Source organism: Priapulus caudatus, unplaced genomic scaffold, assembly GCF_000485595.1.
Source record: "Priapulus caudatus unplaced genomic scaffold, Priapulus_caudatus-5.0.1 Scaffold330, whole genome shotgun sequence".
Classification (NCBI taxonomy): Eukaryota; Metazoa; Priapulida; class Priapulimorpha; order Priapulimorphida; family Priapulidae; genus Priapulus; species Priapulus caudatus.
Genome location: NW_014577391.1, coordinates 148619 through 176400, shown reverse-complemented (window position 1 = coordinate 176400; position 27782 = coordinate 148619). Strand labels below are relative to the sequence as shown.

The following is a 27782-nucleotide window of genomic DNA, read 5'->3' as shown; positions in this document are numbered from 1 at the left end:
CTCCAGTTTATTATTTTTAACTCCATGATCCAGCCAAGAGCTTTTGCAGCAGTGCGGAGGAATAGGGGCTCAACCCCTACGCTCTCTGGAGAAATCCCCTTGGATAACAACAACGCTATATCTGGAATATATTACGCGCGAGGGAAACACAAGCTATATCGTCACACTCACAGCTTGTTGTGCAGAAAGCTCGAGATACCAATACAACATACATGGTATTCTAAGACACCGTTTGTGCTCGCCTGCTTGTTTTATTACGTCGAAACTATGTCTGTATCTTCCTAGACTTTGCTCTACAATAAAATGTTCGAGTAGGCAATTTTTGCAATAACTGTACGAGCAGTGCGCCAACTTTGTTTGGATTTCAGACGAATTTTGGTGCAACGATGGTGGAACTGCCGAGAGTGCATATAGTGGATTACACTGCGTGACTAACACTGAGTGACGCCGGCATTGCTACACATATTTACAGACTTATTAATCAAATGCTCGGTACATTGCAGATTAGTCGCATACGAAATCATACTGTAAAGCACAAAGCGCTCACATTCACCCTTGTATTTACGCAACATTTCCGCTAACCATTTTATAATTAGATCGGCTATTGCTTACTAGGATGCAGTCCCCCATCAACTTGGCCCTCTTATATCATGTGAGTGCTGCACACACACAAAAATCGGTTAAATTATCAAGCAAAATCATCGAGCATCAAGAGTACCGGACGTACTAGCCACAGTCGTTTGGCACGTGGCATTAAAACGCAGACGAGTGCCATTGCTTGGGCGAGCTGACAATAACACGTACATACAGACAACGGAGCCATTGCCTGCGAACAAGTAAACAAGCTTTACTTATGAAGAGCATCTTTCGTTTCATCGTGCAGCAAGTGACCTTTACAGAAACCTAGGAAAACCCAACCATTATAATTTATTACGCCCTATTTCGGACCACAGCCCGTTATAAGCCAATGTGAATTCATGTGCACAGGGTCACACAACACGCACTAGCACCGACAGAATCTAGGCAGCGGCACGTTGGAAAGCCCAGTGCGTGTGATTGGATTCCTCGCTCTACAGTGAGTGGTAGCTTGCATTTTCAAGCAGACATCACATTTACAGAACATTCACTAGGCACCCGTAGTCGTGAGAGCATCCATCTTTAACATATACTAATATGAAGGCAGGCATATGTCCATCTAACTTTAAGTGGTTAACTCAAGGATTGGCAGACCCATTTCTGGCAATGCCCGTTCACGTCACTGTGGATTCTAGTGAGGATGCCAGTTTCCGATTTGCAACAGAACGGAAACTACAACTTCTGATTCGGTTTTGAATGGACAAGACCTTCAGATTGTGATCACTAAATGGATTTCAATAATAATTAAATTCCATGCACACTGTTGTAGAAACTCGACGTAGAGTCATCATCACAAATAGATCCCGTAAATTTCATACTCCAATCAAAAAATACAAGTTAGAAAACAAAGTCCCTGCACACAGAATCCCCCAGATGGTAGCTGTAAAAGTACACATTTCGTTTTTACTATACGTTACAAGATGAAGTCTCCATTCCTGCTGCCAGCACACACAGTTTCCAGCCGTACTACCACCTATCAGGTATTCTACCCTTCCCAACCATCATAAGGCTATCCACCTCAAATACACCCGCATACATCTTTCCATGCTCGCGCGTACGTTCTGCGTAATTGATTTGCCAAAAATATTCAACTAAAAAAATCACATCACAAAATGTTCTTTTTACAAACTGTTCATCATTGATACGTTACCTAGTGTGCGACTCCCATCACTCGTGCAACCGCCTGCTACATCGTGCATTACACCACCGCCTGCACCGTGCCGTCGCCACCGCCATTCTTGTACGCAATAACGTTAATCGATACTTAATGCGTGATATATAATAACTGGTTAATATGCGGAGCGTCGAGCGTCAACATGCTGAGAGTGTGACCGGCGCTACCGACCACCGACAAGGATTAGCAGAACACTGTGTGAACTCACGCACGTAGTTTACCGGCGACTAACCATCGCAGCGATTCCCTATAGAGTTACGTGACAACGAGAAGCCGTGTCCGCGTGGATGCCTACCGAAGGAAATCATAGGCGCAAGCCCTAAATGCGGCCACATTTCATTCGATCAGCAGCAGCAGCAGTAACTGGGAGTAATGACAGATCAGAGCGCAGCAGCAGTTGATTCGATCATCGTCAGCAGCAGCTCGGTGTTACAATAGATCCGATGAAGCCTCGAACCTGCGCTAGTACACCATATATGGTGGCGGCATTCCTGCAGACGAGTTTTCTTCGCCCGCCGCCGCCTGTCCGCCGTTGTTCATCCCGTTTCCATTGGACGCCGCATCACTCGTGTGCGACGTTCCATTTCCTAACTGCTGCCCGTAGAATCTCTCCTGCTCCTCTTTCTGCTTCACAAATTCTTCTTCAAGGTTCTGTTGAGCAAAAAAGAAGAGAATAACTCATAAACTGACATTGTGTAAAAGGCCGAGCATTAAGAACTGTTTCTCGGTACATAGTTGCAGGTACGCAGAATGTGCTAACAAGGGGTAAACATAGTCAGGACAGTCCATGTTTATTTTTCACTGTTGATCTTGACATACACACGCACACACGCACACACGCACGCACACATACGCACGCACACACACACACCACTCTGACTCGCACGCATGCACACACGCACGCACGCACACACACCACTCTGACTCGCACGCATGCACACACGCACGCACGCACACACACCACTCTGACTCGCACGCATGCACACACGCACGCACGCATACACACCACTCTCGACTCACACGCATGCACACACGCACACACACACCACTCACACGCATGCACACACGCTCGCACACACGCACACACCACGCACGCACGCACGCACGCACACGCACACGCACACGCACACGCACACACACGCACACGCACGCGCACACCAACACACATGCACACACGCACACGCACACTCACACGCACGCACGCACACTCCCGCACGCACGCACGCACGCACGCACGCACGCACGCACGCACGCACGCACGCACACACACACACACACCTGCTTCCTCGGTTTCAGCTGTATGCGCCAGTCGTTGAGCTCCTGCTGGTAGATGGCGTCGCGCTCCCGCAGCTTCGTCGTCTCGTGCTCGGTGATCATCTTGCGCTTCTCGTTCTGCAGCTGCTCGAGTTCCTTCAGCGCCATCTCGGCATTTGCCCGCAGCGCCTCCAGCTGGCGCCGTTGCTTGTGCTGCTGTTTGACGAGGTCACCCTTGTAGCGCTTCTTCTCCAGTTCCTCAAACTGCGACGGAGAGAGGAAGGCGGAGGGAGGTTAGCGTTCAGTGGGGAGGTGAGAGTGCACCTGCGCAGACAGGCATACACGGACACACGTATGCACGCACATGTGAGTATACACGTGCATACATGCATGCACGTGAGAACACACACATACAAAATACTTACACGTGCACGCACACACGCACGTATGCACTCACATGTGAGTATACACGCACACACACGTGAGAACAAACGCGCATGCACGCACGCACGCACGCACGCACGCACGCACGCACGCACGCACGCACACACGAACGCAAAACACTTACATGCAAGCAATAATCTCACTATGTTGGCTCACATAATAAACGACGAAATACGATCATGGGATTTTCTGTTATTACAATACAGTTCTGACTACTTTTCCCCCAGCATTTGTCACGACAGTGCTGCCGTGCAGCCACGCGCGCACAAGACGACTGCTCACGTGTTTGATTTTTGCTCGGTCGATGTCCGGATTCGCGCCCTGGTTGCTGATGCGCAGACTCTCCTTAAACATGAGCGAGCGGACCTTCATCTCCTGCCGCTGCCTCTTCGGGAGCGTCTTCTTCTCGACCACATGCCTCCTCAGCACCTCCTCCTCCTTCTGTTGGTTCAGTCTACGCACCTGCTCCAGTTCCTAATTAAGAACGAGGTGTAAATAAATACTCCTAACAAGTGCCGCGGAGCGACAGCAGCTCATACATAACGTCTACTGCGGTAGACTCTGTGGTGGAGGGGGTGGGAATACTAGTAAACCCTGGTTCAGTCCCAAATTGTGCTTCAACATACACGCTTGAACACAGATGGGATGCCACAGGCCCGATGGTAACGGAATCCTTCTCAAAGAATGTTCGTTTGGGCATCGTTATGAAAGTGCACGAGATGGCGCGTACGTTTAAGTTGCTCTTCAATTAAAGATGGAAGCTCCCATCGTACGTAGTAGAAAAAACAAACTAATTTGCAAGAACAGAATAGGTACAGCCACTCATCCATTTACCTACGCAAAGCCTATAGGCGCATGCCATACCTCAGCTCTACTGACCAACGATCAGCTGCCCCACCCTGTAACCATCCCATTAGCGCCCAGCGCAAAACACTACCCCCCTTCTCATGCTACCACCGCACCAGCGCCGTCCCCACAATCCGTGGCCCCCGCTCATCTCATCCCTCCTCTCTCCCCGCCCTCTGGCGACACCCCCTTACCCACGTCACTCGCCTCGGTCCCTCTTTACTCTTCATAACTCACTCCTTTGGGGACCGCCGCGATACTGCAATTTCATTAGCGAGTTACCACTAACAAAGCACTGCCGTATCGCACAGCGACGAGGTACCATAGATTTTTTATCTCAAAAAGACGTTCGCAAACTTTTTTCTGTTGCTGTGGGCGAAATAACCAAAAATTCCGATGAAAATCGGTGAAGCAAGTCCAAGAAATTAACCCAATAACATCGAGCGACGCGCCATTTTGCACATACGAGCGACGAGATAGTGTGGCAAACCAGCGCTTCCTGTAATAAATTTATTGCCGAATATCCCACCATTGACACACAAGAAATGATGCCAGGCTCTACACCCACTGGCTACAGCCGAAGTTGGAATCTCGTACCTAGAGTACATTGCGCTGAACGCTAATAGCGTTAGCATCACTGATATGTTTATATATATAGATCAGCCGCATGATCTATCATAAAAATTAGCGCCAGTCTGCGTGCGCAGCAGTGCTACGTGAAACTTTTGCTTCTTGCATATGCATCGAATGGAATTTATCTACAATTTTGATATTCTTGAGAACACAAATTGTGCGATACTTATCATACTAGAACCTATAGCTGCTTGGCTAATCATAAACTGCTGCTGCAGTACCAGAATTAATATTTCGCGCTGCATACCAGATTTTGAGTTCTGGTACTGCCACACCAGCTACCTAGAATTTTTTTTCAATTTTGACCCTGGCCACAGGCACTCGGCAGTGGCACTTGCAAGCTGCGCATACGCTTACATGTAAACATACTGACAGCGCTACAGAATGCCATAGAAATTATTACATTAAGGCCAGCATAAACCTTCTTCAACGAAATTTAAGCTTTTTGAACATTTCACTGACATTCCGTAGCCTCATAACATTCCATGGCATGTATAGCATTCTACTTGAGCAAAACCCGGCAGTCAAATTCTTTCTAACAGACAGCTAAACAAATCCCATCGTTGAACCCTCCTCTTGAGGCCCGTCAAAAGGTTATCCGACACTTACTCTTCGCCATGTCAGCAGAAGGGACATTTCATGCGTCCTTTCATGAAGCCTAAAAAAAAAAAAAAAAACAAACAAAAAAAAAACCCATAAAAATGCTAGCGTCACGCTGAAACAAAAAAGTGGGTTTCCGAATCGCTCCGTCAGACCATGTCCTCAGAAAATGTCTTAAAAATCTGCCCTGTGCCCATTGACCTTTGACCTGTGACCTTCCAATCTCCGCACAGTGATGGCTTTCCTCCTACTGAGTGGATGGGCTATACTACCGACTATTCACGAGCCTAGGTCGAGCCGTTTAGATTTGTGGCTGCACATTCTGCATTCTCCTCCGGCTATACGCTTAAGTTAAGGAGTGAATGTTTATCCGTCCTTTCTTTTAGCACCTCTTGACCTGTTGACCTTTGACCCAGCTTCGAGCATCCCAACTGCTGGGTTTCGACGATCCCCCCAACGACTCCGAATATCGTGACCGTACATCGCAGCGGTTAAGATTTGTGCCAACTGTTGACGGACGGACGGACGCACGCACGCACGCACGCACGCACGGACGGCCGGACGGACGGACGGACGATCATGCGATTCTACAAGCTGCATCTGACTACGTCAGATGAGCTAATAAATACTATACTGTAAGTATGAAGGTTCAAGTATTAGTAAAGTTCGCCCTTGAGACGTGGCAAAAGCTATGAGAACCTGTCAGGGCTATCAGAAGGCAAAACCTCGCTTATTGCCATATCTCAACTATCTTTGCCAAAACCAAGTTAGCTAACCCAGTGGTATCACACCCCATACTCCATAGTAATAACCCAGGAGTCCTGTTTCAATATGTGTTCAAAAAGTATAAGTGGTTGCGCAAAAAACAGGCAAGTACATGTAGCTTAAGAGATCACGCAACAAAAATGTCTACATTTTTAGGAAGACCACTTGAAACCTTTATAGGAATATACGAATAATACGACCTGCACTTTTGTCAGCTTTGTAAAATCTACCTTATTACCTAACTACCATTTATAACCATCTTAAATTACTTTCAGTTACTAAATATTTTATTACCTTTAATTACCTTCATGTATTATAAAATGCAGTTTATATTTTAGATCTTGTACAACACACTACCTTTTCGTGTCTAATAAGCATCTGGTGTCGTTGGAGGAAGAAGACATCCTTCAGCTGTCGCCTAGCCAGCTGGTGTTTCTCATGTAGCTGTCGCTCTTCTAGCTCCCAGATAGCGGCCTCGCGAGCTGCGAAAAGACGTTGCCGCGGTTACGTGGGTGTACGGCGAATGCAGGAGAGGAGAGGAGTAAGAGAAGAAAGAGGAGTGAAGAGGAAGGGGTTACCAAAATGACAAGTGCGAATTATGAATGGAGGAGAGGGGAAGAGAGCGAGAGGGGCAGAAAGAAGACAAGAGAAGTAGAGAAAAGGAGAAAGATAAAAGAAATTCACGATTACACGCATGAAAGCTGACACCAGAGAGCAGGGCGCGAATTAAGCGACGAGAAGGGCAAGGCAATTTGTTTAGGGCATGTGAGAAATCGCCTTGAATTTTCTCCTGCCAGAGAGGGGACAGAGTGTGAGACGGATAGAAAAAGGCACTTCAGCGGTTACAAGTGTGAAATGCATACAGAGAATTTGGAGAAAGTGAGAGGAACAGAAATATGAGAACTGCCGATAATAAAAGATGTTTCCGTGGTTACATGTGTGAAATGGGGATGAAGAAAAGAAGAAAAGACACAAGACTACGGAAGAAAGCAATCAGACACGTGTTTCAGACTTACCTCTAAGCAGCTGCTGCTTTTGCTGCAGAAATTGCTTCTCTAGCAGTGCGATTTTCTCCCTGTGTTGGTCAGAGAGCCGTTTGAGGGTGCTGTCATGATCTTCAGCCAGCTTCTCAATGAAACGCCTCTCCTGCAATAAATAAATATATAAATAAATTTAATTATTCAATTGTAAAAATTGAGAAAAAATATTTTTTGGCATTTTTTAACCACAACAACATAGACTCCCTGCATTATTGCAGATAATTAGTAAGTTTTTGCAATGAAAATAACAAATATGTACATTTTTGATCCAACACTAATAAGTAGGTTTTTGCAGTTTTAACAAACTAAAACATGCACGTACTCTTTCAGCATGTTCATTCTCCATAGCTTCTTTCCTCTTCTTAAACACCTCTTTCCGCTTGTCCTTTGGAATCATGTCTACCTCTGTCTTCAAGTATTTCATCTCCTGCTTCAGACTTTCGCGGAATGCCCTCAGAGCTTTCTCCTATTCAACGAAATCACAAGCACAGCAAGTGGATTAGAAACAGGCGGATTAGTTCAGCCACGTGTGGTCAAAGAAATGGCTTTTACAGTGAAGATTAGGACACACAGAAGGGTCTAAAACTCTGGCAAATAATCCAAAATATGAACTACTAACCTAATACTGTGGACAATTAATTAAGGTTTTGATTACAGCCAGTCTGCTACGACCTTAGTGGCAATAATACATGAATTAGATATTCTACACTAACTATTCTAGTGGCACAGCAACTATGAGGCACAGTTGCATCCTCACTAGGAACTCGTACTTGAAAACATCATAAATAGCAATGACTATCTATATATCTATATCTATACAGTCTAAAACGTAATAACTTATACTTGCAAGATACTTCAAACGTCATGTCACATTTCAGATTTATGTCATATCTATTTACAGTGTTTCTGACAACGGGGCCTGGTCTATCAGCGTTAGTCGATTGCCACACGTTCACACAAGTTGGTGTTGTATTCGGCTTAAATATGGTCATGACCATCATATCAAGATTCTGTGGCAAACGCGACCACCAGCACACGCTCGTCCTTGTCACGCCGCTCAACCATGACAATGGCACCAGCACTAGTGGCAGGTACCTGTTCGGACTTGATATTCCGTGAGGTGTTGCGCAGGTCCATTGCCTGCACCTGCTCCGCCCGCTCAACCTGCTGCTTCTGCTGCCTGTCCAGAGCATCGAGATCATTCTGATAGTTCTTCACCAGTCCCTGGAATACACAGATGAACAGTATGTAGATATTTGGCATCGGTAATAACCAGTCCTGGACCGTTTCTACTGATTTTACTGCAAATGTTGAAGTCAATGCAATCTCAATAAAAATGAGAAGATTGAAAATTCGTATAAAATTAAAGACGCAGAGAACGATGGTTCACGGGAAGAAGATGCCTGCCCACTCTCGGGGAGTTCCTCCCCTTCTTCTTTGATCTGCTGCTCCTCACTTCTATATTCCATCCGCGAAGGTTCATGCGGCACACTCACCTGCATGTCGCTATCGCTCTTCTTCTCCTGCTGCTCGCGCATGAACTGCGCCTTGTAGGCGAGGTCCTGAAACTGCTTCTGCTCCTGCTTCTGCAGCAGCTTCAGCTCACGCAGCTCCATCTTCCTGCAATATCACGAACCAACACGCTCGTCAGCACGCCGCGGTGGTGGCGCCCCCACGACGATGGAGCCTCTGTGACGATGGTGGTGCCCCACAGTTCAAACACGTGGCCCACGCAACTGGCTATTCTAGTCGTAAATATGGAGTAGGAGCTTGCTGTTTTAATTAAGTGGGCTTTTGGTGACTATAAAGAGAGTTTACGAGCAGGTTAACTGGAGTGAGATCTACATAGCATATTATACAGTGAATAATTTACACGTTTTAAAATTATGAATGCTAAAGGACACTTGAACTTGAAAATAAAATCTATGTGGGGCTCTAATGTGTGTTATCATATATTAGATGTTATTAAAATGCAAGTTTATTGGCACCCTTACAATATATCCACATAGATACGATACTTTACAAACCTGTTTAACTTTTCCCACATCAAGCTGCATGTTTAAATACAATAAAGCGTATTTGATCATTGAAAATATAAATAAAAAATCAATATGGTGTCAGCAAGAATGCAGAGGAGGAAGTGATTTCCCACATACACACATGCCCTTCATGCCAGCATGGCATACTGGTATTTAATACAAATTCCACCACCACATGACTTGAGAATTAGTTACAGAACACAAAAAGTACTGCTGATACGTAACAGGTAAAGACCACATGGTGAAAGCTAACAGTTGTCGATGGCTCACCTAAGCGCATGGTCCTCCTTCTGCTGATTCTTGTCATTCGCTCCAACAATTCTCTGCGTCGTCGTGGTAACCATGACACCATCGACTAAGAACTTTCGTGTTCGCTTCTGCGTGCGATAACGACTTTGCTTCCTTCGCTCTGCAACTATGTTACCATCTCCACCCTCTTCCTGCAACATACATGCAAAATTCCATCGCGCCATTCTACATAAACGAACCGGAAAAGCAGAAACTTTACATGACAATGTATAGGAAAAAATTTGGAAATAATATGTAAACAAAAACCTTGGAATCTTTTTTGACAACGACGAGATGCGACACACAGCACCATAATAACCCTCAACGTCACACAATATTTTTAAATGACGATAAAAGTACAACCGATGCTTATAACGACGGCTTAAAGACGAGCGAACGAACAAGAAACCAGTGACCCAACGTCAGAAACTATCGTCACTCTGGGACGTCGTAGTTTCCGCACAACAATCTGTGCGGAAAAACAGAGCGACATCTCGTGACAATTTCTGACGCCGATGCTGCCGGGGTATTGTCACTCGAGGTGCACCTGCTGCTTTGAGTCCAGACTGTCGGAGCTGTCCTGCGTCTTCATGCTGGCCGTCTCCGAGATCTTATCCAGCTCTTGTTTCAGCATGGCCGCCTTCTTGCCGCCGTCCTCTGCCGCCGCCCGCGGTGGCGACTTCTCTCTTGGTCGCTCGCCAGGGGGCGCCGCCTCTGCCGCCGCCCGCGGTGGCGACTTCTCTGGCGACGGCGTCTCGCGGTGGCGCCCTCCAGTGGCCGGCTCGGGCGGCGCGTGGGCGCTCGCGTCCAGCGTAGTGTCGTTGTAGTCGACCGTGACCTCACCATCTTCGGCGTCAGGCTTCAGCGTGACGTCTGCCACGGCGGCGGCAGTCTCGGATGGCTTGACCTGTTCGCCGCTGGGGGTCGAATCGTCGAAGTCGTCCTGGAAGCTGAAGGCCTCGTCGATCGCCCGGCTCACGTCCTCGTTCTCCGTCTGTGCGCGCAAACACAAGAACGTGCGATGTAGGCGCGGATGCACGAGAACGTGCAATGTAAGCATGGAACACACAACAGGAATGTGTGTACAGAAATACAGGAATGTGTACACGGAAACAAATGTGGACGGAAATACAGGAATGTGTGCACAGAAACACAGGAATGTGTGATGTACGCAAGAAACACTGGAAAGTGCGACATGCATGTGAAATACAGGAATATGTGACATACACATGAAATACACAACATGTCAGCAAACATGCCAAATACAAAAACATTTGCAATTCTTTTGAGATCTTACGAGTTGCGAGTTACGACAAGCAGGCTTTGTAACGATTCCTATTGCTCGTAGCAATTCTTACACTATGTAACAATTATGACACTTAGTAGCAACAGTGTGCAACACTACTCATAGTCTATAACAATTTTCATTGTGTACTTCATCATTAAACATCAGTTTACATTTGGTTCCACATCTTAGGGGGAAATGATTAACTTTCCACTGGCATGTGTCAGTGATAAGGATACAGTATACAGCAAACAAATTTGACAATGAGTTTTTAATTTTCATTTTAAATTGGTTTCAGAATAGAGGAGGATGTGATTACTGCACATTACTTTACCTTTGTGGATAATTCCTCCTCAGATTCCTCCTGTGCTGCTTGTTTGCCTGGTGAAGACGAAGCCATTGCCGCACCACTAGTGTACCCTACACCGCCCGCTCCGTCTGTGATGCTCACAGTCGTTCCATCTGTGCAACGCAACAACAAAGATCTGCTGAATCGCTGAACCAACTTGCACACTCACTAATATCGTCTGTGATTCAACATAATTTTATATTGAAGCTAATCTATTTTTTGATTTACTGTAATACTCCATGTTAGTTATATGAACAATTCTGCTAGAGGATATTAGAAATCAGTCCTTGTGAGGGAAAGCACGGAACATAATTATTTTTAGCAGTTCACAGTTCAATGACAAGAGGACAGGTAAGTTTCTCTGTGTTACTGACTGGCCTATTCACAAACTGTTGATATTTCCATTAAAACAATACAGACAAATGGCATGCATACAAGCTTTGCCAACTATTCAACCAAATATCTCAAAAATTAACAGTTTCTGTTAAAATATCTCGACGAGTGGACAGCAACCCTGGCAAGCGAACCTTTATCACTTGAAATTAAAATCAACTAGCATTATTAGGTGTTAAGTAGGAGTGTGAAATCGTAAGGAAGAAAAGCACATGTGAAATCGCAGCAATATAACAGTGCATATGAGATCACTTCAATATAATCGTGCAGATAACAATACTACAATGTAACTGAGTCAGTGACATCACCCAAAATAACCCTAAAGATGTGATCACAACAATGTAACAGTGCAGATGACATTCCAACAATGTAACAGTGTCAATGCCAACAGACGATTAGTCGCAAATCATGGCATGCAATGTGACAGTGCAGATGTCATCGCAACAATGTGACAGTGTAGCATTCGTGCTATCAGATGTAACAGCATTGATGTCACAACAATGTAATTGTGAGATGACAAAATGAGGTACTTGCGCGATGTGATCAAACCAATAAAATTGTACAGATGTCATCACAACAATGCCACCATACAAATGTAACAGAGAAATATTTATCACAATGTGACGGCCAGATTAACAGTGTAACAGTGTGGATGCCATCACAATGCTTTACTGCTGAAGATGACATCGCAACAACATAACGGTGCAGAAGACGTCACAACAAGTACAGCACAGGGGAAATTACAACAAAGGACTGATACGCTTGCCATGGCAACATGATGTATGCATGTGGTTAAATGGTTATGTTAATGAGAGACTTACGCGCTGCTACAAGCTAAGCTGTGATCACTAGTAGATATATGAACAACTACTAGCTGTAGAAGATCAGTCATCTATGTTAATAGTTAGTGTAATGAAAGCAACTACAGTGCAGAAGGCAATCCTATGCTAAACACTAGTAGCAACTAGTGTGCAAAAAATCAAAAACAAAGATAAGCTATAGGTGACAGAATCAAAGCGATAGCTAAAAGAAAACGCATACGCTACATGTATGCCATCCAAAGCCACACCAGTGAAGCAGACAGACAGTGTCAAGGGTTGCAGGGTTCACCCTGGGATGTCAGCGCATAGTAACGTCAGTGTCCACCAGCCAATACAAGGGTGTGAAGCCAAAAAACCGATAGCGTCAAAGCAGGCGGTTGCCCCCGGCAACAACCTGCTCCCAACGATTACGAGAACGCCGCAAGCGAGTCAGGACCCCCCGACAACGCCCCGCATCGTATTCGCCGAGTCCGCAGCGTGCGCCGGAGACAGAGGCAGAGACAGGCGCCCGCCCCCCACTCGCAGCAAACTCACTAGGGTCGTCACCTGCGGTGGCGGCAGATGCTGCCTCTGCCGCGACGACGTGCTCCCCTGCGCCGTCGCTCTCCAGTATGACCTCCTCAGGGAAGACATTCTCCGGAGAGCTGCTCCGGTCGTCGCGCCTTGCGTCAGCCTCCCTCTCCTCCTCCTTCTCCTCCTCCTCCTCCTCCGCCTTCTCCGCTTTCTCCCCGGGAAGCTGCTCACTGGCTGTACATGTGAGACAGAACACAGGTGTCAGAGGTGTCAAGTGTCTCCCGTCCACACTCACAACTCAGGGGTGCCAACGACGATGCGACGAAGTTAGTACGACGGAGGCGCGCTGATTATCGTGTCGCCCGGCTGACAGACGCAAGTTTATGTTCATGGACACATAATGGGGGCTCACGTCACTTTTCGAAATTACTTGCAAACTTCCGATCATAAACTCGCGGATACCAGTCTTGTAAATATCTAAATATACATTAAAAATACACCCGTTGTTGTCTGTTAGTATACACAGACACGTTACTATACATGCAACGAGCGGGTGTGAATTCTGCAGAGAGAGACAGGAGCAAACCACCATTGAAACCATATCATGTGTGAAGAGCCTTGCAACAGACCACAGTATACAGAGTACACTGCAAGATACTGTAGTGTGCAGTGTTACTGTGAAACACATCCTATTCTATCGGTTCCTTCAAGAGCTTCGGTAATGACATAAACGTGCACGTGTTGCCATGGCAACTAACACAGGGAGAATGTTATGCTGGTGCAAGTAAATGTGGGTACAAGAGCCTCGTAATCAGTCATTTGAAAAAATCAAGCACTGATTAATAAACAATGAAGGATGAAACAGGAAATGACATACAGCACATAAACATACACACACACATTTACATGTATACATTTCATGTACGTGAGTGCATGAATTTGGCATTGTAAATTCGACATTCTCAATTTATTCATATCTGCATGCATTCAGGGCAATATTCGTGTGTGCTTAAACAGACACACGCACTGACAGACAAACACAGAAACATGCACGCACACAGACACAGACAAATGCAGAAACATGCACGCACACAGACAGACAAACGCAGAAACATGCACGCACACAGACACAGACAAACGCAGAAACATGCACGCACACAGACACAGACAAACGCAGAAACATGCACGCACACAGACACAGACAAACGCAGAAACATGCACGCATACAAACATTCAACCACGCACGCACGCACGTACACACACACACACACACACACACACACACACACGATGAACGGTGGCTGCCCCACCACGTGATTCATGCTTGCGACGCATATATCAGCCGTCGTCAGTGCCTAGCTAGGTGCATGCTGCGGAACGCCACACCGTGCGTGAGACTGTGCGAAGGGCGCGGTGCACACACTGGCCATACTTGCAGCCGTTGTCGATATGCCCGGTGCTCCGCCGTTGTCGTCGGTCGCCACCGGCGCCACCTGTCCGTCGCCGCCAGCCGAGAAGTCTTCCGGCCGCACTTCGATCACGGTCACTCCTGACCGGTGGTCAGATGACTTCTCCATGCCGCGCTCAGGCACATCCGACGCCGCGTCCGCCACGCCCTCTGGTGGCACTGCCGTGACATGTGCCTCTGTTTCTGTGGTGCCCCCTGCTGGTGCCACATCCGTCGCCACCCGCTCCCCATCATCCCCCCACGGAGTCTCCTGCTCTGTGTGCGTCTCACTGAGACCTGTACGTGTCTCGCTGGTCTCAGCCTGCATCTCGCTGGTCTCTGCTTGCGTCTCGCTGGTCTCAGCCTGTGTCTCGCTGGCCTCTGCTTGCATCTCACTGGCCTCTGCTTGCGTCTCGCTGGTCTCTGTGCCTGCCTCTTCCTCCAACTGGGTCACCGGCGCAACGTCTCCCTGCACTTCCATCGCGAGTTCGTCTGCAGCAAAGGCGGGAACGTCCCGCACCTCATCGCCTGCAGGTGGCGCCGTTGGGCTCGGGTCCGATTGCTGCGATGCAGGCGCGAGTGGTTCGCTGGAATCTTGCCGGTCGCCCTCCTCCTCGTCTGGCCTCGTGGCGTTCGTCTGCTCGTCTGCTGCTACGCGGGCGCACAGACGAAGCGAGCCGATTACATTGCGCAGCTTAGCGCAGCGCGCCCCGGAGATGGCCAGCGAGGCACCGCACAGTGCAGCACAGAGGATCACAGTGCACATCTCACCGGATCCTGCTGTGCAGCACAGGATAACGCGACGCGCAGTGCCTCGCCAAGTACTGTGCAGCACGGTGCCTCGCCAAGTACTGTGCAGCACAGTGCATTGCTAAATACTCTGCAGCACAGTGCCTCACCAAGTACTGTGCAGCATGGTGCCTCGCCAAATACTGTTCTGCACAATGTCTCGTCGAATTATGTGCAGCACGTCACACTATAGTGCAACAATTTAGACTGCACGATGGAACACGCAATGTGACACTATGAGATAACAAATGTGATACTACAGGGGGCAACTTCACACCTGAGCGCTGGTGTCTCCGCCCAACGTTCGACACTCACCCCACAAGCTTCTGCACTGCGCTCTGAACGAATAATGAGCCGAATAAATCGCACCCGACACTACATGCACACCAGCAACGTAGCAACACCTGCGCGTCAACCCACACAGAAGCAAAAATTTTATGCAGGGGGGTTACTGCTCACAGTGAACGAGAATAATCACAGCTGGATACACATGTTGCTGCAGTTAGCCACACTTAATTAGTCGGTTTAATGTGATGCTACGGTACTGTATTTAGCTCGCTGCTAGATTCAGACGCCAATGTTGTAGTAACATTGATAGGCAGCACCGCAACTACTTTGCTAGCAGCGTGAATTCCGCAGGACAGAAACAGAGAGCGCAGCGCAATGTGTGACGATAGAAAAATGGCAGGGCGACTCACCAGCGATCTCCACTGTAGATGCCATAGCTGGCTCCTCAACCGAAACAACTGACACATTTTCATCTGCAGCTGCAGCCGCCACTGGTTCGGCGACCGCCTTTTCCTTCTCTGTAACAGCCAAACCTACCATGTCAGTCACCATTGCCGCACTACAGCTCTTCCTTTTGAATGCCAGTATACAGTCTGCATGAAAAACTTTCACCCTCATTGGCCCAGCGGGACGGTAGAAATGTATAATTCACTTGCCCACACTAGGTTTTACAGGCCCGAATCAATGATCAATAATCAATCGGCGACAAACACGCATGGTGTTGACTAGTTACTTCCGCTACTTAAGATCGGGAATATGATGCCCTATCGGTAAATATTGGTAAATTTTCATACAAAATATCGGGAATTTCGGTAAATTCTCACACTGATCATCGCATAAAGAAGCTGAAATATCATTAATAGACCATTTACTTCATTTTTTTCCACTGGCCCATCGGGCTTGTTCATTTACCAGTTTCATTGGCCCCACGGGAAATTTACTGGCCTCGGATACCGGGCCAGTGGTTAATTTCGCAGACCGAGTATACACACATAATTCTGCTTAGTCTTCCATAATTACACTCTAATATGTTTACCTTCAAAGCTTCAATAGACATAATAAAAGCAATCACTAACACGACACTATTTGACCAATAATAATAATAATAATAATAATAATACAGAGAAGAAGAAGAAAGAAGAAGAAGATACAACATAAATAACAAGCACGCCATACCGGGTGTCCGACGCTGCTCCTGCTGCTTCCTTTGTGCCTCCATACGCAGCTGTGTCTGTACGTCTCTCTCAGACAGTGCAGGCGTGGGAGGCGCAGATGACACGTCACTGTCATCGTCCACCTCTGTCAACTCGCTCAGATTTGATATCGAGCCAGACTCGGTCAAGTTGTCAAATGACATCACCGACCCACGCTTTCTCGCTTCCTGCGGGGGGAAGACAAGCGAACGTGCAAAGCTATCACAACTACAGTGTTTGCTAGATGACTGAATGCTTTATTTTGTCAGAGTCTCTCACCGTATGTTAGTTTCAGTAACAGGTTAATTTTTGACAATTTTTTGTCTCCGTCACACATTAGTCTCTATATCACACTGTGTCTCGACCACTCAATAGTTTTTGTTTCAGTACTTTACAATTATTAAATTTTTTATTAGGATGACTACATCTATCTGCAAGAGGCATGCCCATTATTTTGCAACAATCGAACCTATGCACTAAAACCAGACATCGGTATTCTTCCTGACCAATATATCTCATTTCAACACTTCCGTAACACGTGGTATAGTGGATGACTCCCATTCCTCATCCTGGAAGGCCCACGTCATCCTGCCATACCGCGGAGTCGCTGCGTCTCACCTCTAGTGCCGACTGCTCATCTAAATCTTCCTCCTCCTCGATGATCTCTGCTTTCGCTTCAGCGATGAGCTCCCTTATAGGCTTGCTGTTGGTGACCTTAGCGAGGAACGGGTGCTGAAGCAAAGTGTCACCATTTAGTTACAGTTTATTAAAGGGCAAACGCATACAGTGATGGTCAGTTATTTTCACGCTTACACCTAATTACTCTACTTCCCAGCTCATAAGATGCACCGCCCCCCCCCCAAGAAAATGTCCCCTAAATCACCCAGCGTTGTATCACCAGATAACACATATACTAGTACTATCGATACCAATTATAGCATGTGACTTAATTATGGGGGCATCTTGTAAGCCGAGAAATTGGACGTGTACTAAGACATCCTGGGCTAGTATTACAGTATCCTATGCCCCAAAGCACAGTGTAAGGTGGTATATGCCATCTGCAGCCATTCTGCGTTTTGCGATGGCAATGGATCCAAGAGTGACTGTGACACAACAGACAGCACCATCCACATATGTTGCTACCTTCAATTCATCTGTGGAAGCTCTCGACATTATAAACATTAACATTATGGCAATATTATATATAATATAATATGAAAACGTATGCAAGAGTGACCGTGACACAACACACAGCACGTTCCTACCTCTAACAGTTCATCCATTGAGACTCAACATTATAAATATTAACACAATGGAAATACTATACATAGTAAAATATCACAATGGATGCAAGAGCGACCGTGTCACAGCACACAGCACGTTCCTACCTCCAACAGCTCTTCTGTTGAAGCTCTCAACATTGGCTCCTTCACCAAGCAACGCTGCAGGAAGTCTATGAACTCGGGCGACCTGTGCCATACGAAAACGTAACACTATTAGCCGCGCTCAATCATTGGCTTGCCTGCCACGCTTGTCTGCCGAGAGAGAAGAGCATCCGTCTGCTAATCTCATCGCCGGCACAAAATCCAACCACATGGGACCACTCGTCAAGATAAACGAATTAGCCATCCCTTTATTCAGAAATTTATCGAACGACCTGCTCTCCAAATCATTGGATAGCCAGATGCATTATGGATTTTACCCTCAAACGTTTGGTTTGGAATCCTGTTAAACTATTAGAGATTATATTTCAGTGTAATACTCGATTCTATACTGTTTCTTCATGCAAAGTGATTATACAGACTGATACAATGGAAGATTGCAATACACTATGTACAGAAATTTGAAAGAAACTTCTGGATTCACTTAACCAAAAAAATATTCCATGTGAAAAGTTGGAATTGCTTGCTTTGGCAACAATAGCAATAGAAATGAAAACAAACTTATATGGCAACAGAATTTGCCTATACTACAATGTTAAAAGAAAGAAAAATATAATAAATTGAGAGCTATCCAAAATTTCTAAATCATGTTATGGCACTCCATGCACGAAACATTAAAATAAACGACGATCTGGTGGGTTGAATGCACACGTACGTACCATTTGCTGGGATAGTTCAGAGTTGGTGGGTCAGACTTCTGTATCTTAAACAGAACGCGCACTGGGTTCATCTCGTGATTCGGCGGTTCCGACTGCGCGAATTCGATGAGCGTAATTCCTAAACTCCAGATGTCTGCCTTGTAGTCGTACAGGTTTTCCCTCATGGCTTCACATATTATCACCTCTGGCGCCATCCTGTGAGTGAATGAAAGTGTCAATGGCACTGTAGGTCACCACAAAAAAGAACACAAATGAGTGAGTAAGAAGAAGTCAGTTTTAATGATGAGCGAACCATCGCGTATATTATAGATAAGCGATGCCATGCTGTATTATCGCAAGTAACATTATTAAACCAAAATGAATCACGAATTTGTGACGCGTAGATGCGCGCTATACCCGCTTTAGCGATGGTCGTTTTGAATAAATAGTTATGCTGCGTCGGCGACAGTGTTTTGTGTAATCTTTATCTAATATAGAGGTTTTAGCGCGCAGGGTGGAGAGAAGGGAATACCCAATTTGCTTAAAGATATTTGTCAATGAAAGCTTTGTAAAAAGAACCCAGACGATGTGCGACACCACAGGACTGTTTGGTCTAATATAATTATGCTATAGTAATGTGGCAAACCCTACCCTAATTTGCATAATTTTTTTTAAATATGAAAACCCTGCTAGCCCCTTATTCAATTCACATACCAAAAAATGAAAGCAAAAATCCGTGAATACCTGAACTGGAATAATGGACAATCCATCATTTGCCAAAAAATTGCTGTGGCTCGAAAGTACGTTGACTGCGTGCTTCAAAATAGGACAGTTTTAAGGTATGGAGAGCATAAGCAGTAACAACTATACCCAATTTCAAACAGTGGCGCCAAGAACGATTCCTGAGTTATCGTGTTGACAGAAGCGAAAATGTTGGGTCGGACCGGACGGACGAATACGACGACCCATGGCATAGCTCAGCTTCGACGATGCAAGGTGACGCTAATAAATTGCAACTAACAATGTCTCGCTTTCGCCATTTCTCTACGAGAACTCTTACGCGTGATTAATGACAACTCACTATATTTGAGTAAATGCCATCATTGATTAAGATTGGTTGAACTATGTGTATTGGTGAATGCAAGTGAAGTTTAAAGGTCGTGCTTTCATGCCGAACCAAGCAACCGTGGCCATCCATTTTTACAAGAGCCTAATCAGTCCATGGAGACAATGTCGACTGATTGTCACAGTTACCAATAAACAAGCTACCAATCATGTTATTTCACTACCTACGTAACAACAGCAATAGCAAGTTTACGAGTATGTAATTTCTGTAACTCCTAGGCGTCGACCCTACTCCCCGCCCGCTCCCCCAGGCATGATAACAACGGGGATGGGGAGCGGGTAGGGGGAGGGAAGGGGGGACTATGTGGGGAGGGGGAGCGGAAACCTAGGGTAGGGTACGGGGGCGTGTGGCGAAGAAGATTTTTATCCGGTACGAGCTTAATGTTTTATAATGGCTGTAAACATCGCCACCTACCGTTACGACTAATTACGTAGCGTTAAAAAATCGCTCCACGCACCAACCATAGACGGTTATTCTGGGTTCTTGTATATATAGATATGCCGAGTGCGCTTGTACCGGGTCACAAATTCAGTGACAGAGCTAACTGTTGCATTGTGCCGGTTATGTCTTGCTGTTACTGTCTGTCAGTGCATGCGTGGTACGGTTACAAAAACAAGCGGCGGAATGTCCTTCCTGAACGGCTCGAACGACAATTTCTGTGACGCATCGATTCCCGCCGCTGGCAAACCTTTTACTTGGGTCGGAATTTTAAAACGGGCGCGGAGGTAATTTAAAGCGGAGCCTCGCATACGATTTTCAAACAGGGGGGAGCTTTGCCCACAACGCGGGCAGGCGCGGCGCCCCGTATTGGGCAACGTAAGCAGAGAACCCGACTCGAAACAAGCCTAACTACAAGCTTATGAGGTGTTTCAGTAACTGCATGACAGCTAATAAAATCTTACCAGTATGGTGTTCCAATAAATGAACCTCGCCTCTGTAGTGTTGACACATTTTTGGCAGACACTCCAAAATCAGCTGAAATTATATTATTGCAAATTGTTGTCATAAAACAATTATACAAATACTTCCAAACATGCCTTTTAGTAGGCAATGCATATGAAAGGTTTCCTAGATGAAAAACACATTTGAAATAAAACAATTTATTTAATTTTTAGGTGAATTATTATTTGAGTACCCCTTGAGTCCAGTATAAAATAAAGAAACCGAAAACAACAACAACAACAACCATCCGTAATCAATAGACAATCTTTCCCTAGCTTGCTCTAACTTTCAACAGTCAACAGACACACACTGCACCAAGCTTGACTTGATTGCATAGAGTTTGTTGACCATAATTTTTTAACATCTTGTGTTAACAGATTTACACTGTATAAAACTTGAACTAACAGTCAAAGGTCAACAAACCGCACCTAGTTTAACTTGACCATCTAGGGTCAAGAGGACATTGCCAGCTTTCAGATCGCGGTGGATGACTTTCATCTGGTGCAGGAACTTGAGAGCGACGCACATCTCCCGGCAAATGTAGCGAATCTGTGCTTCCGTTAGTGATTTCTCAAGCTCAATCATAATATTGTCAACTGCACCACCCTCACAGAACTCCAGCAGAATCTATAACAACATATCAGACACTCACAGAGATGCAGTACCATCTAGCATATAATAACATCTCAAATAACGTTGACCAGAGCTCAGACAGGGAGTGCCATTTAACCTATCAAACAACACGTCACTAACAGTGGCTAGAACATGTTCTGAGATGTATAGCCTCTATGATTAAAATCAATGAATCTAAAACATTTAAATACATGACTGCATATAACCGAGCTATGACACGCAGTGCCTTCGAACACAACAAATTACGAAAACCATCTACTGCTGTAATGACAAACAGCAGCTTTCGATGCTCTAACAACAGTAGAGCTAGAGCTAGCGTATCTTACATATAAATTATAATCCATCCTATGACAATCACTGGATACGATTGATTCAATTCATTATTTTTCTTGAGTACATTTACATAAATAACTTTTTCCTAATGATCACACACATTATCACATCAGATAATACAATAATTCCCTGAAGCCTACATGCCTACTAGGGCTGTAACGATACACAAGCCTCTCGATTCAATCCGGTTCTCGATATTAGCCTCTCGATTCGATTCCTTCGATTCGATTCCCAAAATATTGAAATGTTATCTTATTTTTTATATTTTCATTATTTTGCAATAATAAATTATTAGAAATTGCCAATAAATACTAAATGGTGAATAGGCTAGAGAGTCCAGAGAGTATATATCATAGAGATGTATACTATTTATACATCTCTATGGCATATATACACTGCACAGTCGCTGAGTAAAATTGGTGAGTAACACTCCACAGTATATAGCGTAGTGCCGCCATCTATTGAAGGAAAAAAGTGGTATCAAAGTGGAATCGAAAATACGGGGAAAAATATCGAGGATCGGATCGAGGGAAGAGAATCGCGATCCGATTCGATTTCGGTGGATCGTTGCAGCCCTAATGCCTACCCAGAGTTGGTTGTTGAAGTAGAAGGACTCATGGAGGCCCACGATGTTATCGTGCTGACATTCCGCCAAAATATTGATTTCGCCAAGGAAATCCTCAATTTCTTCTTCTCCATGCAGATCAACAATTTTGGCAGCTGCAAATATATTCTGCTGCTTGTGTTTCGCCTGAAACAAAATAAAGAAACGAGTGATTTTTGTGTGCCAAGGTTTAAAATTAAATTGCACTTTCAGGGTGCGAAATTAACGGGAGTCCGGAGTCAAATACTCCTTGATTTACTGTCGGACTCCCTGATTTGACATATATGCAGGAGTCCGTGTGTGACTCCCTGAAAATTCGGCCATAATAACTATAGTTCGTTTCGGAGCACGGCCTCGAGGAATTGCCTTATTTTTTTCAGCTAATGTCCAAAGAGAATTTGGCAGACGTGCAACCACATGAATCTTAATAATAAGCACATGCGTTATTGTTAATTTCTTTAATTTTGAACCTCAGACTGCGGACTTCCTCATTTTGCTGCGGACTCCCTCTTTTTGAGTCCGCCCGTTGGACTCACGTGTTCAAAAGTTAATTTCTACTCCTGCACTTTACAGTAGCAAATACATGCGAGTACATGTATGTAAAGTGTTTAGTAGCCGCATTAATTAACAAGTATTATAATATCACAGACCATACAATATTAGAGTAAACACATAATGAATTTACTAGTATAATGTGTTTATTTTCGCAATCTTTAATCGAATGCGTGCATTCATATATATACAAATCCTATAATAATTTATTATAGAATTTGTATATATATGAATGCATGCATTCGTACACGAACATGCTTATAAAACCCCCAATGAATATTTAACATTTTATTAAATGAAGTGATCAACTAGCATTTCCTTGTAAATTTTATGTTATTTCAAGCTTCCTGTAAGAGTTGGCAACGTAGAAATAATAACATAACGGTATGTCTAGAAGTCTATGTATAATTCCTTGTCGGACTTCCTTGAAATCAATTCCCAACTTTCAATTGTTGCAGTAATTTACTAGTACACTGACTCCGACACTGTCTACATAATGTGTTTGTACATGTATGCATCCTAAGCCGACGCACGCGTTTCCATACAAACCACTTTATTATGCATGTGTCATTAAACAGTGACCCGCACACTTTCACTATCTATTTCACCCACATCACAGTGATAGTGACTGCAGATACTGGTAGTCACTATAGCTAATTACAGTCGACAGCTGCTATTTACTTGGCCTACATTCATAGATTTACAGCGGACTTCTTTTATAGTTCCGTACAGAATCCACTGTAAGTGTAATTCACAGGTGACAACAGCAGGCTGCTGCTGCTGCTGCTGCTTTAGAGAGAACTGAGTCTTCCACGAATTCTGACGTTAGAGACCCGGAGCAGTACAGCGCACCACGGCTCACTTACTGCCTGCTTAATAGTTATAGCCTCGGGCGTTCGCCAAAACAGGATCACGCAGCGCGGCAGTTCCGCGAGATGATATAGGCGCGGACTGCCACCTCTCTGCCATCTCTCGAGTGCGAAATGCAATCTATAGATATCCTTGGCGAAAATAGCAGGCGGGCACAACCCGCACGCGTACGTCCGCACGCGCATTGTCAATCTACGAAGATAAATCGAGTTATAGGGAGCGCTGCTTGCAACGTCCCCTTCCCTCTTCTATCTTGAGATGGGATCATTGATCGATACATTGATGAAAGCCGTGCCGTGTGGGAGCAGTGACACAAGTGTTCGTTGTTACGCTGGGCATTTCACAGACTCATCCCTTGACGGTCCAGTCAAAGGATATTTATAGTGCCACGCGAGCTAGAATCTCCAGGCAACTAACGCTGACCTGTAATCCTCTTTCCTGTTCTACTTGAGAAGAAGCGATGTGTATCTATCAAAGGCAACACACTTCTCTGATATTTGAACAGCATTGACACATTTAATCACGGGTGGCAGCTCCCAATGAAATACCAAAAAAAACCTCCCTGGTTCGATCTGCAATTTCTTCACGAACACTGTCTCGAGAAAGAAAGCGTGTGTAACTACTACAGTCTACAATCTCGGGATGAGACCCACCTGCATTTTCCCCTCAAAACCATTGAAATCATAGAGGTTCACAATATTATTTTGCACTTCAGCATGATTGTGGATAAAAGCACCTGTTCGGCAGCAGCGTGTTGGCCATGGGACTGATGCACATGACATACTACAGGAAACAACATCGCTGACAGTGAATAAGCCAGGTTTCAATTGTGCACAGTAATCACGTGATGGCCTTGGTCTGAATTTCCAGTGAACACCGGTCTGAGTTAGACTTAGACTCGAAAGTGGAGCAGTTACAGCTCTGCCTCCTACCACACTGCTATGGTTATGGTGCTCGCAACTTTTAAACCAAAATCTTCAAGCAGTTTGTGAAAATGTATTCAGCTTTTCGTCAGTTATGAACCCACACAAGATCAACAAGTATGACAATCGGCCACGGGCACAAGTTCACTGACCATCAAACTTGACACCAGTCCCAGGAAAAAAAATAAAAAAAAAATTTCGGGTGCTACTTTTCAAGCTCGCGTGCATGAAAATAGCACTCAAAAATTTGGTTTGCATTGAACTCTATGCAAATTTACGGGGGCTCGTTTTGCCATTTCCGGGGCTCTTTTTGGCATTTCGGGGGCTAAATCGCCCCGAGCCCCCGTGTATTTTTTTCACTGACCAGTCCAAACAATATATTCAATTTGGTCACATCTACATGCCTCCATACATTATTCGCTTATTGCCTGTTTTCTGCTCGTAGCTTTTTTTCTCTGTCTAAATGGCACACCAGTCCGCTAAAGCACGAATGTCAATAATTGTTTATGTTAATGAGAGTGCATTGCTCATAAGCAGTCTGGTGTTTTTCAGATCACAGCATGTTCATAAGCAGCAGATGTTCGTGTTAAATATTCAAGCTCATGTTGAGATGAGTTTACCATGTACAGTATTAATGGTTATCTGATGTTAAATGTTAAAATTACTACTCAGGTGACATCATGGGTATGAATGTTAAATTGACTACGTCACGAATTTTCTATGGTAAAATTTGGAAATTTTTGTTTGCCATTTTTTTACATTAAAAGTAAGAACTAACGGACTAAACTTATCGTCAAATTCTTACCTAAGATTGTTTCTCAACTAGTTAAAAATCTAAAAAACATGGACGATTTGATATTAGTGTTCCTAACATTAATTGGGCTATGGCTATGGGCTATGTATGCGTCACAAGTGTATGTTCACATCGAACAGTATAGTAAAATAAGAAGTATAATGCAGCAATTTAACCATAAAAAGTGAACAGAATTATTTATATTTTGAGAAAAGTGGAAATATTTTTTTTACTATTTACTGTGACGTAATCACTTTAATGACCTATCTGCGGCTAACCGTATTGTAGAGGTGACAATCGTAATGATTGTAAGTGCTACCCTGTTACTGTGAAGGAAGATAGTACTCATACATGTACAACATTATCAATACTAACAGCTGTCCATATTGCATTACAGTTCGGATGACATATTATGTAGAATGGTAATGAAAACTGCTGCCCATGACTTTGTTGAAGTTATGTCATACATGTTCAACATTACCAAAGATAACTGCTGTACATGTTCCACTTTGACTGGAAATGATGGACTGGTAATGATAACTGCTGTCAGTTTTTATAGGTGAAGTTAGATGATACATGTGCAACATTATCAAAGATAACTGCTATCCCTGCTAGAGTTGAGAATACATTCTCATGTGCACTATCAATGACAACCCCAACCAATGTTATAGTTGATACTGCGTCATGTACACTGTGGATGAATGATCAACTGACTATTCAGATTATATTCCATGTGACATCATGTATGATGCCCAACACCAGTTACTGTTTGTGTTACTGCATCACGCATGCCAACGCAGGATCTGCACCCACAATTCACACTATTTCTTATCTGAATGCTCATACAGTGCGTGTTGTTTTAATTCTGCAAAACAATAAACATTAATTAGTGTTAGAAAATATTTACAGCAGTCTTGCAAGGTGTAATGTTGAATGATGATTTGAACTGTTGTGAGCTCTACTCGAGGTCTGATCTAGCAATTAAATGTAGCAGAATAAATGTAAAACAAGAATCACACTACTCATTATAACCGGCACCACACTGACTTCTCCATGTCGACCAATGACACATCAAAACTTGCATAAATTGCAAAGTAGCATCCTAGCTGCGTGTAATTGTGAGTAATGTGAATTATAATAAATCATGTATTTAAAATAAAAATGTGAAAGGTGGCACTGGTACAATTGTAACAATGATTGTAAAATGTAACACAAGTGTTTTACGCATGTAATACAATTACTGAAATAGAAGTAGAGCTGAGAGGGTCTATGTCCACCAGGGTACGTTCCGGGTACCCTGGTACTATCTAATATGCCGGACCGTACCTCGCCTACTCCACTAACGAGTCTAGAGAGTCGCCTACGCCTACTCCCTAACCCTAACCATATCAAATAGTTACCAGGGTACGTTCCAGTATACCGGACCGTACTTAGGGTACGTTCCGGCAGTACCCTGGGGGACATAGACCCTATGTCTATGACTATGAGCAGAAGTACTATAGAAGTTCAAGTAGAAACACAATAAGGAAATTATAACAACAAATATATAACTTTATACCTACCTTGTACACTTTCCCAAACGCCCCATCTCCTAGTTCCCCTACAATTTCCCAGTAATCCTCCGGATCTTCCTCTTGTTTGATGTGTTTGAATAAATCTGCCCGCTTCTTCTTTTGGTCACCATTATTACCACCGATATTAAATATCTTTTTGAAACCACTGAAGAATGACATGTTGCATTAACTATACCAGTACCGTGTAAGAGTACGTAGATATGTAATTTCAACACAGTCGCCTGTTTTAGTCTTGAGTGTCAGTAATGACAGCAACTTCCACAAAGTCAAATACAGTGAGTCGGTCTTTCCAAACTCTATTTCTATGCACTGTCACTGTACGGTTGGCGTCCGCAATATTATTCTCACGGTGACTTAGTACCAACGTCAGAATCTCCTACGGTAATCATCTAAGTTATGGAACACATTACAAACACATTTCAATTTCGACATTTCTGTTAGAAAGACTCTGCTACACGAAATGTCTAACTTTCCTGTACTAAATAAAAGTTGACACAGGTGGCTGCCATTTTGTATTCTACCACGCCTGCTCATTGGTTGGGAGTGACGTCACAA

The 27782-nt window shown here is 44.6% G+C and overlaps 1 protein-coding gene across 1 annotated transcript; it reads right to left on the bottom strand.

Moving 5' to 3' along the window:
• Positions 1-218: 218 nt before the first annotated feature.
• On the bottom strand, positions 219-27748 carry LOC106809117 (serine/threonine-protein kinase 10-like). Its single transcript, XM_014812080.1, has 22 exons — positions 27216-27748; positions 22498-22662; positions 21374-21572; positions 20906-20978; positions 18899-19093; positions 18186-18267; positions 17416-17529; positions 16781-16985; positions 16015-16122; positions 14513-15178; positions 13102-13314; positions 11339-11466; positions 10267-10713; positions 9702-9871; positions 8889-9012; positions 8488-8616; positions 7715-7858; positions 7369-7498; positions 6710-6834; positions 3791-3982; positions 3089-3328; positions 219-2461 (listed from the first exon to the last, which is right to left on the bottom strand). The coding sequence occupies exons 1-22, from the start codon at positions 27384-27386 to the stop codon at positions 2273-2275; spliced, it is 4209 nt and encodes a 1402-aa protein (XP_014667566.1). The 5' UTR covers positions 27387-27748; the 3' UTR covers positions 219-2272.
• Between the last annotated feature and the right edge of the window lie 34 nt (positions 27749-27782).

Bases quoted from the DNA above. Each gene is read 5' to 3' on its own strand.
- LOC106809117 (XM_014812080.1), bottom strand. From the start codon at position 27,386: ATGTCATTCTTCAGTGGTTTCAAAAAGATATTTAATATCGGTGGTAAT. The intron at 13,315-14,512 runs GTATGGCCAGTG...TCACATGTACAG, and splicing joins CATATCGACAACGGCTGCAA to CCAGTGAGCAGCTTCCCGGG. The intron at 7,859-8,487 runs GTACCTGCCACT...TTCGTTGAATAG, and splicing joins GGAATATCAAGTCCGAACAG to GAGAAAGCTCTGAGGGCATT.